The sequence below is a fragment of the Chlorocebus sabaeus genome, chromosome 11 (genome assembly GCF_047675955.1).
Source record: "Chlorocebus sabaeus isolate Y175 chromosome 11, mChlSab1.0.hap1, whole genome shotgun sequence".
NCBI lineage: Eukaryota > Metazoa > Chordata > Mammalia > Primates > Cercopithecidae > Chlorocebus > Chlorocebus sabaeus.
In genome coordinates, this window is record NC_132914.1 from 127,606,198 (window position 1) to 127,619,222 (window position 13,025).

The 13,025-nt window shown below is 42.1% G+C and overlaps 1 protein-coding gene across 13 annotated transcripts in view; it reads right to left on the minus strand.

Moving 5' to 3' along the window:
* The window catches only part of RIMBP2 (RIMS binding protein 2), a 352,529-nt gene that overhangs the window by 31,020 nt on the left and 308,484 nt on the right, over positions 1-13,025 (minus strand). For 6 of the 13 annotated variants that reach the window (XM_037987193.2, XM_073021228.1, XM_037987225.2 and 3 more), the window contains 2 exons: positions 7,268-7,402; positions 4,119-5,146 (listed from right to left, as the gene is read on the minus strand). In XM_037987193.2, the coding sequence (XP_037843121.2) occupies positions 4,958-5,146; positions 7,268-7,402 (324 nt within the window). In that variant the 3' untranslated portion in view covers positions 4,119-4,957. Of the gene's footprint in view, positions 1-4,118; positions 6,755-7,267; positions 7,403-13,025 lie in introns of those variants that run through there. The other 7 variants (XM_037987203.2, XM_037987238.2, XM_073021232.1 and 4 more) reach the window with 3 other exon arrangements.

A 13,025-nucleotide genomic window follows, 5' to 3' on the forward strand; every position in this document is an offset into this window, starting at 1 on the left:
CTGACTCAAGGATCTCATGTCTTGTTCCTACCCCTTATTCTAGACTCATTTGTCATGGCCCTTGTTTGGTTTGTTCCCTCTTTTCCTCCTCCTCTTCCGCTCCCTCCCTTTCTTTCTGTTGCTTTCTTTCTCTCCCCTCAAACAGGCGAGGGCTGCTAGACGGTGGGCTGGCTTGGCCTGGTCGTGGTCTCTCACCTGCTGGGCAGCTTCTTCTCCAGGACCACTGCCTGCACAACTTATCTGGTCCCTGTCTCACTGCTTTGAAGCCTCCTGCCTTCCCCACATGGTTCTCTGTGCACTGGCACATATGGAAAATCACAGTCCCAGCAGGTGCTGTCCCTGGGGCCCTTGCCCTCTTTCCCGTCTTCTGTCGCGTGAACTGCACTCCAGGGCTGTCCCTAGAATGGCTGTGTGTGTCTCACTGTTCTCTCCCTGCTTCCTACGAAGTTCCTCAGGAGTTGCTGATTTGGATGGGGGACAACCAGCAGCACGTGGGCCTGAGGAAGAGGAAGGGCTGCTGAGCCCTGGGTTCTCGCCAAGGTGAGACCACCTGCCTTCTGACGGGCTCAGCTTCGGGAACAATGTGGGTGAGAGAGCGCTGCGAATTCTCGCTGGGGCCTTGCTCTCTCTCCTTTCCCTCACACTGTGTGGTGCTTATTCCCCAAATCTGATGCACGTCTAGCTGTCTCTACAAGGATTTTATTGGAAAATTAGAGGCAGCTGTTTTGGAGACTGCTCACCAAATGCTATCAAAAGGCAGTGTTGTTGTTTAACCCTCTCCTCCCCCATCCCTTTTCCTCCTACTCCATCCCCAGAGAAGGCTGTTAAGAAGGGACTAGAAACAAGCTTTATTGTTTTCAATTTGTATAGTTATTTACATGTATCTTCTTCTTCTGGTAACTAAAGGGAACAGGGATTGTGAAGTACAGAATGGTCACGAGGCTGGAGGCAAAGACCCCAGCAGAATGGCAGCCAGGCTGGAGGCAGACACCAGCTGTGGTAGATGAGGCCAAGCGAGCAGAGGGTCTGAGTGTCAGAGAAAATGGAGAAGGGCCAGAGAGGGGTGAGGATGCAGACAGGCCACCTGCGACAGCCATGGGGCACGCGTAAGGGGTCCTTGCACCTTAACAGAAATGCTGCTCCTGATGGGGGCCTGTGACCAGTCGTGCCTTCCCCCCAGTCACCGTCCTCACATGTGTGCGTCAGTGACCTGGTGAATACTGAATGTTGTGAAGAATAGCTATCATTTCACTAGACCACTATGGGATTTTTTTGTGAATTTACCACTTTTCGCTGTTATAATAATGTGATGCATTTCTTAGTTCTTAAATCCCTGCCTAGATACCTCCTTTCAGTTGGATTCCTAGAAATGAGATTCAGTTAAAGGACATAAACACACACGTTCAAGGCTTTAGAAAGTCACTGGGCCAAGTGCATAAGACACACAATAGAGATTGCAGTCCCCACAGCAGGAGCTCCCATCCTCCCCAGTGTCAGCGGTTTCACGTTTGGATGTTGGGTAACTTTGGAGCAGAAAAATTTTGCATTATTAGTTTTTATTTATTCAGCTGGTGAAGTTGGGCATTTTATGTTTGCTGTCTGTATTTTACGGATTTCCTATTGACGTCTTTGGGGTGAGGTTCTAAAGGTAAAGAAGGCCCCTCCCATGCGTGTGGGTGGCAAGCCTGTACCTGGGCCTTCTCAGCACTCTCTGCATAGCTCCTCCTGCTCCATGGAGTATTTCCAGATAGGGTCGGATGTCTTTCCCATTCTTATATTAATTTCACTTAGACACCTGATTCATCCTCTTTTTTAGAGACTTTGGTTATTGTTGTTCTACCATAAGCTCTATATACTGTTTGGTAGTCCCAGGCATCGGCTCTGTGTGATGAGAGGGGCTGCAGGAAGGGGCTGTGCCAGCTGGCAGCACCAGGGCCTGAAGTCGGGCTGCAACAGTGAGCCTGCACACCGAGGTGCACGGAGCCAGCCAGGGGATAGCTACGTATTTTTTCTTTACCCACATGAAAGAGCACTTCACATAAAATGGTTTTCTTTTCAAAATTAAAAATGTTTAGAAGTATATCTTTTTTTTTTTTTTTAAATATAAATGAGTCTTTAAATGTAGTTTTCTTTCTTTTCCCAAAAGCTTCCATTGAGTTCTAGCCTTTGCCAATATACCTGCAAACAGGCTTTCTTTAGCAGAACTTTTCCCAAGAACCACATTCATCACTGCCACACCTCCTTTACCTTGGGGCCACAGAAAAAAGTACAGTAGAAATTTCTGGAAAGTTGGGGCTTTTTGCTTTTTTTTTTTTAGTGCAGCTTTAAATAATTTTCAAGAATAAGAAAATACAGTAAAGCTCATTTGGCAGAACATAGGAGTTTTGTGTTCTAGTTTAAGCAAATAGTTTATTTGAAAAGTGTTAGCAAGAGAATAGGAAAATGTTTATGTGAATGAGAAGTGACTGCAAAACAGAATTTGGCAAGAGTTTCTTATTTTGAATATACATAGGAAAGTCATAACAGAAAATAAAATTAAGAATTTAGGTATAGTTGTTGGTTGTTCAATGAAAATTGTGCCTCTGCAGGTCCGGATGAGAATGGGAAGGTCATTCTGAATCAAAAAACCACTTGTTTTCTTTGGCGGGGGAAGGGGAGCAACAGAGGCAAAGGGATGGTCATGTGGGGGGCGCTCATGGGGTCTGGGTGTGCACCCCCTTCCTTAGATGCAGCGGGAGGGAGGGTTGAAGCCACTGAACTGGAAGAGGAAATGGTTTCTGTTCTTTGAGTACTTTGTACAGTTTGGGCTTCGGCTTTTAGACAGAAAATCACACTCACACTGGTAATGGAGAGCTTCCTAACTCGTTTGGTACAATTTTCGGTCATAAAACAAAAGCAAAACATGGTTTCTCTTATCACTAGAAAAGGGAGATGGCTGAAGTGGCTGTCAGCTCAGTCTGGGAGGGAGTTGGGGCTCGAATGAGTAATTAAATGTGACTTAAGCACTTTGTTGTCCTCAGGTTGGGTGCTTTGCTTTTAGGAAAATTGTACTTACTTATAAAACGGGGGTGGGGGAGGGGGGAGAAAAGCTAAGACCAGCTCATTATTACTTCAGGTTTGCCTACATTTTCATACTTCGGGGAACTGGTAAATACTTTCAAAAGATTTAGAGAAACAGCAATTCTTCAACTTTTCTTATAAATACGGTAGGTAAAAACATTATGGTAGCAATTATGAGATAAATTATACTTTCATGAAATTATGTACTTGAACTGTATTTTCATCTTGCCATAAGTGTGTTGTTTTTACCTCTTACTTTGAAAAGACATCTGGTTATTTGGAGAATTCTAAAATAAGGCTTTTAGGAAAATTCTGTATATTTGGGAAATTATATTTTGTTGTATTATGTTGCTGTAGCTGTTCATTAATTTCACTTGACTTCTAAAGCTGCCAGAGTGAATTAACAACTTGTGTTTGAATTCATCCCGGAAGTGCTTATACTGACTCTGTGCTAATGACCTTTTGTTTGTCACTGACTGGACTGTTACCGGTGGTATGAGAGTGTCACAATGTTTTGTCAATGGCTCCCAAAACATGGACCAAAATTATTTTTGGAAAAAAAAAAATACTCCCAGAAACGGTAAGGTTATGGAACTTTCTGTAAACATAAGAGAAAGGAATTCGGTTATCCCGCTATGATAAAATGTTTAAAACAAAGAATAAACAGTGTTGTATAAAATAACAAATTTTATTTCTAGAAAATATTTTACACTAACTGTGCACATGCACACACCCACACAGAGCTTAACCACACATGGATTTCCTTTAATAAATCTACCACATACTATTATATTACAATTTATAATAGAGTTTTTGAAGACACAATGGGGAAAGCTTTGTCATTCATTTATAAACCGTCCATAAATTACAAAAGAAAGGCAGTCTGAAAAGTATGTATAAAGAGTAAAAACAATTTACAAGTGGACAAGAATTACAAAAGAGTAACCATCAAATACATCTGCCAGCAACTTTGTAAGTCTTTTGTTCAAATGCCAATGATGAAAATGGGTATGGACTCATTTGGATCAGATTTAAATTTAGCATGTTTTTGGTGTGGCTTATGCATTATGTGGATTACTTGTGTGCCATTCATTGCTGTGTATTTGGGTATGGCATTTTGACAATGGAAGTAACAGAAAACCATATGCCACAAAATAGAACATTAAAAGCAATGAAGATTAGCGGCTTTCTGGAAGGTTGGAGTACTGGTATTTTACCAAACAAAGTTACTTTCTCTCCTTTTCACTTTTTTGAATGATTGAGTAAACATTTTCTGTGTGTAGCCTGGCTGGCTTTGAGAGACTGAAACTAGTATCTTAAAATGCACAGCCTGTACAATTTGATCTCGAACCACTGTGTCAGTGAGGATGAAGACCACTGAATGCACGACACATACAAAGTATACACTTGTTTTTATTAGACAGTACAAATCATTGTGCATTTATAAGGCAGAACATCAAGGCGAATTAAACTAGGAATTTCAAGACCAGAGTCAAAGTGAAAGTTATGCATTATGAGGCAAGCATTTTGAGAAGGGAGAAAGGTTGAAAATCATTCCTTTAAGGGCGGATGACAGATGCACAAAGACTGGAATTACAGGTAGGGAGGGAGCTACAGGTGATAGCTATGCGCCCCCCTGTTTGTTAATAAGACGTCCCCTCCCACCTCCCAAATCAGAGCTTGGACAATGAGAGCAGACTGCCAGCGGTGACAGAGAGCAACCGCTCCTCTTTGTTCTCGCGGTTGGTTTAAAGTGGATGGTAGTGCAAAAGTGCATTTCTCTACTGGTGTCAGGGGAGAAGATTGGGTTTTTTTAGGAAGTACTTGAGTCATGAAAGCCCTAGTTTGGAATTAAAGAAAATTACATAGATTTGGCAGTTGTCCGGAAGTACATGAATCATTTCACTGCACCCAGCTTTTTCAGCAGTTTCTTGCCTTTGGAAAGCAGCCCCTTTTTCTTTTTCGAGGACATTTCCCTGCCTCTCCCAGGACTACCAGAACCCATAGATGACGTAGGTGACCCCGAATGGAGATGGACTGTGGGGGATGGAGCTCTCCTTGCTGTACCTGAACCCTCAGGAGGAACCTAGTAGGTACAGTGTGACAGTTTATTGAGTGTGTGAGCGCCAACAACAGAATCCACTTGGTAACATCGTACTGTCCCCGTTTCCCACCAGGAAAGGTCAAGGGGGTTCACTTGTTCTCTCGGTTGTTAAAGTATGCCGTGAGAAGCAAAGGTCCTCTCCCACAGCACGCCAGAGAGGGCCCAGACATAAATGTGTGGGTTCCACTTCTCTGTCTCAAGGGAGCGCGGGATGGCCATTGCTTTGGCAAAGCTAAGGCAGGTAATAATTCACTTCGTAAATGAAGACTAAGGGCAGGGGAGACATTAGTTGAAATTAGGTTGATAGTAAAGTTGGCCGAGTACCCATCAGTCATCTTAAAAAGCAAAAGTTCATAAAGGGAATTTTGTTGTATTGGAAACTATTTGGTTATATAAAATCCTGATATTGTTAAAGTGCATTCCTGGGTTGGTTAGTCTACTATAGAAATATTGGAGATGGCACACTGGTTGAAAGAAAAAAAAAAAAAACTAAAATGAACCTTAATTACAATCAAAGAAAGCTTAAAGGCCCTTAGTGGATGCTTGCATTATTTCCAAATAATTAAACATGAATTTTCCTCAGTAGACAGCACATGGTAGTATTTCAGTATACGTTAAGCGCTTAATAGTGCTTCAGGGGGGTAGACTTTTGCTCTGATACGTTGCAGGACGACTTTACCTCGCTTCCTTTTACAGCGAAGCATGTGTCTGCGTTGACAGAGCAGCAGCATTCCTCCGGCCCTCCCTCCAGAGCAACTCTTGCCATGGGAGTGTTCAGTATTCAGCAGGCAAATGCTCTAAGCCAAGGGGCTTCAAGCTTGCTTGGATTTAAAATCAAGGTCTAATTCTAATGGAAAACACCTAGTAAAGCATCCCAAAGCACACCTGAAGATACCATCTATTCCATCTAATGCGATCATTTGAGCTGCGTGCTTCATCAACTTAGTATTGCATTGGTATACCAACAACAACTCCGTGTGGCAGCAACTTCTCTCACAGAAGGTTGTGCTTTGAGGAGGAGCATAGCCCTCTCGTAAGGTAGAGGCAGGGTTACTTAAGGAAAACACGTGCTGGCCGTTCAAGCCAGCCTTTGGAGTGTGCAGAGCCAACGCTCGATCGCCTGTGTTCACTACTCATCTGCTTGACCTTGGGTTAAGTTTCTCAAGTCAAACTTCCTATAGTAAACATGTTTGTTAGGTTGTGCTTTTTCCAAGCGTGGCTAACAATGCAATATGCAGCTCTATGTAAACACACAGTTAGCTTGTTAAGAAATATGTTCCCAATGTTGGCCTTTCAAATAGTCTTAATGCACATAGTAGGAAATGATGATTAAAGATGATTTGCTTCACTATAAATTCAGTTGCTTTACAACTGAGACCAAGTAATATTCTGATTATTTAGGTCCAATAATTTTTTGAGACATATTTCTTTTTATCTTTTTTTTTGTTGTTAACCCCACAATGAAGCCTTAAGTCTACCACATTGGCCCGTTTAAGGTAGCTTAAGTTGGTATCTTTATCGGTATCTTCAGTTGCTCACTTACGTGAAGGCTACATTGCCTGATTAAGGTGTGAAATGAACACTCTTCTTCTGTTTCCAAGCAGATGAGCAAAGAAATAAAAATATATATATATAAAAATATAATATATAAAAACTTGCAGTGATGAAATAAAATAAAAATGAGATACTAAACATGAATGTAATCTAATAGTTTAATATGCTTGAGAAGCCCTTGGATCCCTGTGAAGAGACTAAAATCCTAACAGAGGGCAAATAACCTTCATTGCCCACCAAATCTGAAGAGGAGCCATCCTCTTTTCATTCTGGATCAAACTGAGATGTGTTTCTGTAATGTAGGATGGGACATTTGTTTGTGAGTAAAGGCAGATTGATTGATTAGAATTGAAAGGGTCATTTTTTTTTTTTTTTGTAAAATGAGAATTAAGAATTTTTTAGGCACAACTCCAATGGAAGGGCAGAGGAAAAAAAAATCAGGGTATATGCTTTTCGGCCCAAGATATAAAAATACCAGTGCAGAGATTGTATTAGACCACATATGGCAGAACGGGACGGAGATTTAAAAGGCTAAATAGGTTTGCTTACCCTTTTTGCCTTTGAGCGCATCGGTGTATCTTGAGAGTAGTGGGATGGAGCATCAGAGAGATAGACTTCGACGTCGTCAGGCACTTCTTCCAAGAAGTTTGAGGGCACAAGGCCTTTCTGCCCATTCAGCTCCCCCTAAAACACCAGGGATGAAGCAGAAGAACAATCTATTTTTCTAGAAACTCACATCTTGCTTTAGCTAAAGGAATACAGCTCAGAGTACAGGTAGATGGTGAGTTTATTCTGGTTCCAAAGTGGCAGGACTCGAAAGGACTCTAAATTAGGGTTTCCAAATTTTCCTCAGCAACATGCAAAGTCCTAAGCCCCTTTCCTGGGGTCTTGATTTTGCCTGTTCAGTGGGGAGCTGAGGAATCTGCCTTTTGGCCAAGGAGCCCCTGGAATTCTTAGGATCAGGCTTCTGAAGGAAACACTCCTTGGTAGATCTCATTTAGTGGTTCTCGGGCCTGGCTGCTCTGAGGCACTAGGGAGCTGCCAAAAACACCATCGTTCAGCACACCAGCCCAGACCAATGATGGACAGCTTCGGAGAGTGGGGACCCGGTGGTCCTAACGTGCTGGCAAGCTTGAGAGCTACTCATCTACTCAGCCTTGAGACTGTCCTCCCTCTTACTCATGGACATGTTCTTACCGTAAACATTCAAACAATATGGGGAAAATGAAAGTGTCTGTTGATACCGCCTCAGACATTACTGCTTCAGGTTGGTATATGTCCTTCCAGATCTTTCTACTCATTTACATATCTATGCCTTGTCTAAAGTCGAGATCCGTAAGTCCAACCGCCTCCTGGTCATCTGCACCAAGTGGCTCACGAGCCCACCACGTCACTTCTTCCCCAAACTCTCATCTGCCCCCAAAGTGCCTAAACCAAGTGCAAAATTGGCTGGCTCTGAGCAATAGGGGATCCTGTTCCTCTGTTTATAAGGTCTAAGAAATGACATAAAGAGCCTACTACATCAAAACACCTGTGCATGAAGGCCACAGCAGAGTGATGAGCACCTGTGGAATGGGAGAAAATGTCTGCAAGTCATCTATCTGCTAACAGGTTAATATCCAGAACACATAACTTCAGAAACCCAACTAAAGACGTTTCTCCAAAAATGAGATTCAGGTGGCCAACAGGCACATGAAAAGATGCCCGTCACCATGAATCTCCAGGGAAATGCAATTCAAAACCATATAGTACCACCTCACGCTACTATCAGTAAAAAAAAAAAAAAAAAGGCGGGGGGGGGGAAACAGGTACTGGTGAAGATACGAGGAAACGAATACTCGTGCACTTTTGGTGGGAAGGTGAGATGGTGCACCTGCTATAGAAAACAGGATGGCAGTTTTGCAAGATGGAAAGAGTTCTGGAGACGGATAGTGGTGATTGCACAATGTAAACGTACTTAACACTACTGAACTATATACTTAAAATGATTTTACATCTTTTCTTTTTTTTTTAACTGAGATAGAGTCTTGCTCTGTCACCCAGGCTGAAGTGCAGTGGCGTTAGCTCACTGCAACCTCCACCTCCCAGGTTCAAGCAATCCACCCCCCTCAGACTCCCAAGTAGCTGGAATTACAGGCATGTGCCACCATGCCCAGCTAATTTTTGTATTTTTAGTAGATACAGGGTTTCGCCATGTTGGCCAGGCTGGTCTCGAACTCCTGACCTCAGGTGATCCACCCGCCTCAGCCTTCCAGAGTGCTGGGATTACAGGCTGAGCCACCATACCTGGCCAATTTTAGATAAATTTTATGTAAATTTTATCACAAAAAATAATTGGAAGAGGCAGCCCCACATACTTCCTGCATCTTCCTGTTCAGCAGTCCTGCCAGGTGCACACTCACTGCCCTGCCCCGCCCCACTCTTCTGCTTGGACCTTGAAGATCCTATTTTATTTACCTGTGACTACCCTGGGCTTTCTCTCTCCGGCTCCGTTATTAGTTATTTTTCTCTGTTGACATTACAGACTATTTCGAGGCCACCTATCCTTTTTACTGTGCATGTGCCCCTGGCGATTTCTTCCTATCAAGGGTTTTAAATAACATCTAAACACAAAGACACTCAAAAGTTATAACCAGTCAAGTCCCCCCCTCATTAGGTCCAACAGCCAGATTTCTCCTCCAGCCTTAGAAAAGAGTCTTCCTTTGGTTGAGCACCAGATGGAGTAGTTGGCTTATATTTGGGGACTGTGTTCTGTGAACACACACAGCTTCATGCACCCATCTCCACTGGTGTCATGCTCACACCACAAGAGGCATGTGTACACCAACCCGCAGAGGCTCCTGCAGAGCCAGGTCTCCAGGCCAGCCCCTGCTCTGGCTGAGTAGAACGTGGGTGGAACTGCCTGCACTGGTTATTGCTCTTGTTGTTTTGGGCTTAACACACATAGCCCTAGTAAAATCCACGTCAGAATGCACATGTGCCATGTCACTCCCCCATGTCTGATGCCTCTACCACTGCATGCTACTGCATCCGAGGTGACGACTGGAGCTGCTCACGGTGTGAACACTGCTTTGGCCTAAGTTCCGTTCCATTGGGAGAGGCTCAGATGTCCTATTCATACCCCTCTAGCTCAAGAGTTTCTAAGCCAGGTTTTCCATTCAACACTGTTCTTACCCTTGCAGTCTCAAGGGCACCCATTGCCTAGGTCAGAAACTGAGGCTCCCCCGGATGACATTCTCTGTCCCTCTGACTGACAGTCTGAGCTCTGGATAAGATCATCTTGAGTCTGCCTCTTGTCTGCCTTCCCCTGGTACTGACGTAGTTCAGGCCATGTTTCCTGCCTGGACGGCTCCATATGGCATGTTACCTGGCTTCCTGGACCCACTCCCTTCCCCCTTTAAAAGCGTACCAACAAAACCCTTCACAGAATAACTTTCTCTAAAAAAAATTTCACCTTGACCTTGCCCTCCTCAGTCCCTCCATAATCTGATTTCCGCTTCTCTCCTATGCCTCATTTCCCACCACTTCTCTATTTGAGGCCAAACAGTAACTACCTGGAGGCCTAATGTCCAGACAGAATGGGAATAGGCTGAAAGGCAGAAAACACCAAAATCACTTCCCTCCCAGTTTTCTCTGTGCCCCAGTCAGTGAGAAGTTCACTCATGTTTGCATACCTCTCTGGATTATCTTCCGTACCTTAGTACACCACGTGATGGACGCTTTTGACATAGGAAGGTAAATGATTTAAGGTGTCAGATACCGAGATGCTGGGCTGTAGCAAGAACAGCACGAGCTTGAAAATATGATGGGGTGTTAGAAGTCTTCAGTGTCTTCAGTGACTTAATGGGGGCTGATGTAAATTAGGAAATAGCAAAAGGAGGAAACGTCCAGGTAGCACAGCAGGGGTCCCTCCAGGGTCCCTGCTTACGTTTGTTTTATTGACACAGGATATAGCAGAACAGAGAAAGAGGAGGGTGATATTACAGTATTAGGACTGGTGGAGTATTTGAGTTTGCTCTCTTGAGATGTTTAAGGTTACAGATATCAGAATACGAAGTTCCAAGACATTTAAGATTTTTGGTATCAAATTAGGTGTCCCCTGTCATTGTTTATCAAATAAGAAATATTTAAATGAACTGGGCAGTCCGCTCAGTGAACACGACCAGCAAAATCATACTAAAACTATTTGGAGGAATGGTCAATAAACAGAAGCATACATTTAATATTAATTTAGATCTACTTCCCACTATAATATAAAAATTTAGGCAAGACTATTCAAGAAACTAAGAAGATAAAACATAAATCAGGAATAGAAACATGCAGACAAGTTAGAAAAATCTTTTTAAATTCCAAGAAAGCACCATGCCCATTGTTTCTACATGTGAAAATCTAAATGAAAAGTACTTTCCTCTAAAGATACGTAGATTGTTAAAAATTGACTTGATAAGATAACCATTTAAGCAAATGAAAACTGCAGTCTAAAAAGATACTGAACCTAAAGGATCTTTGGGCAGATTCTAATAACCTTCAAATTACAGTAATTCCTATGTCACTCAATCTGCTCCAAAGCATAGAAGAAGATTGAAATCTTCTTAGTTTATTTGGTAATTCTAGTATAATCCTGATACCGAAAGCCACAACAAAGGTATCCAAAGAATACAGATTATTGTTATCTCTGGAATATAACTTCTGAATAAAATATTAGTAAATCAACTTCCAGTGCCTTAAAAATAGTATTATATATGATGGCCAGTAATTGACCGATGAAAAATAAGCATAGCAAACTGAAACTTTGTTAGCATTATAAGGGATACTTTGTTAGCATTATAAAGACCATCTATCTTTATTGATAGTCTAACCTACATATAACAGTGTAAAATATTAGTGGTATTCCTACTAAAATACATATCAAGTCACAGATGTCCTCATCTGTTATTCAGAGTTATTCTAAGTGATTAGTAAGACAATTAAAAATGATGACAATTATAAGTCTTGATGAAGAAGAGGCAAAATAATGACAATCTGGGGGAACCCAAGGGAATCGGTGGATAACAGAAATAAATGCATTCAGAAAAATGAATTGTGGAGGACATGTACACACACACACACACACCTTTCCAACATGTTTTCTAAATAACCAGTGGAATATATACTAGGGCGAAAAATCATTCACAATCGCAATAAGATCTATATAATTCCTTTTTTGTTTGTTGAGTCTTGCTCTGTCACCCAGGCTGGAGTGCAGTGGCGCGATCTCGGCTCACTGCAACCTCCACCTCCTGGGTTCAAGTGAATCTCCTGCCTCGGCCTCCAAAGTAGCTGGGATTACAGGCACATGCCACCACGCCTGGCTAATTCTTTTGTATTTTTAGTAGAAACAGGGTGTCGCCACATTGGCCAGGCTGGTATCGAACTCCTGACCTCAGGTGATCAGCCTGCCTTGGCCTCTGTGTGAGTCACCGTGCCCAGCCATTGGATCTGTATAGTTGCTAAGACTAAACTTAAGATCTGTAAAGGATGTGTAAGAATAAATCCATGAATCTTGTCTGACAGATGAAAGGAAAAACTTTTTAGAAGGAGGTACATGCTATGTCAAAATTGAAAGACGATACTATGTCTGTTTCTTCCAAAAGCGAAATGTACCTCTAAACAAAAAATTATAGATAGATTGTGGGGGTGGGACTCTTTACAAAATGACCCCTCCCAAATGTAAAAATGCATGATAAAAATACAATAATTAAGGCAGCATGGAGTAGTGTTAAAGTCCATAAATACTCTAATATTAAATTCCTATTTATACTTTAAGTTTAAAATGTATTATATTGTTTAGTATTAAATGGTTTTTTTAAAGTAGGGAAAGTGCAGATTATTTAGTAAACGTGTTGAGACATTAGTTCTAATAGTTAGGAAAAGATGGTAGATACTTGAGATTTACATGTGGAAAAGGAAACTATAAAATTGAAACAAAATGAGGTGATTATTTCTATCACGTTGAAGGACCTTTCAGGCATGACCCCCAAGGCAGAAACATCTGAGCACATACAAACGTAAAATTCATCGTTAATAAACAACAAAAATGGAGAACCAAACACACACAAAGTTAAAAAGCAGAGGTTGAGCTGGAAGTAACTATTTGAAACACATGTGACAAAGTATGAATATCCTCACCAAGGGCTGAACTCTTAAAAATCAGAAACCAGGCAGAGGAGAGAGCCTGGGAATTCCACACATGCCTGCGGCTGCAGCATCTGTTTGACTCAAAGAGAAACCTACCGTCCAGGATGTCGTCACTTCTTGCCGATTCTGA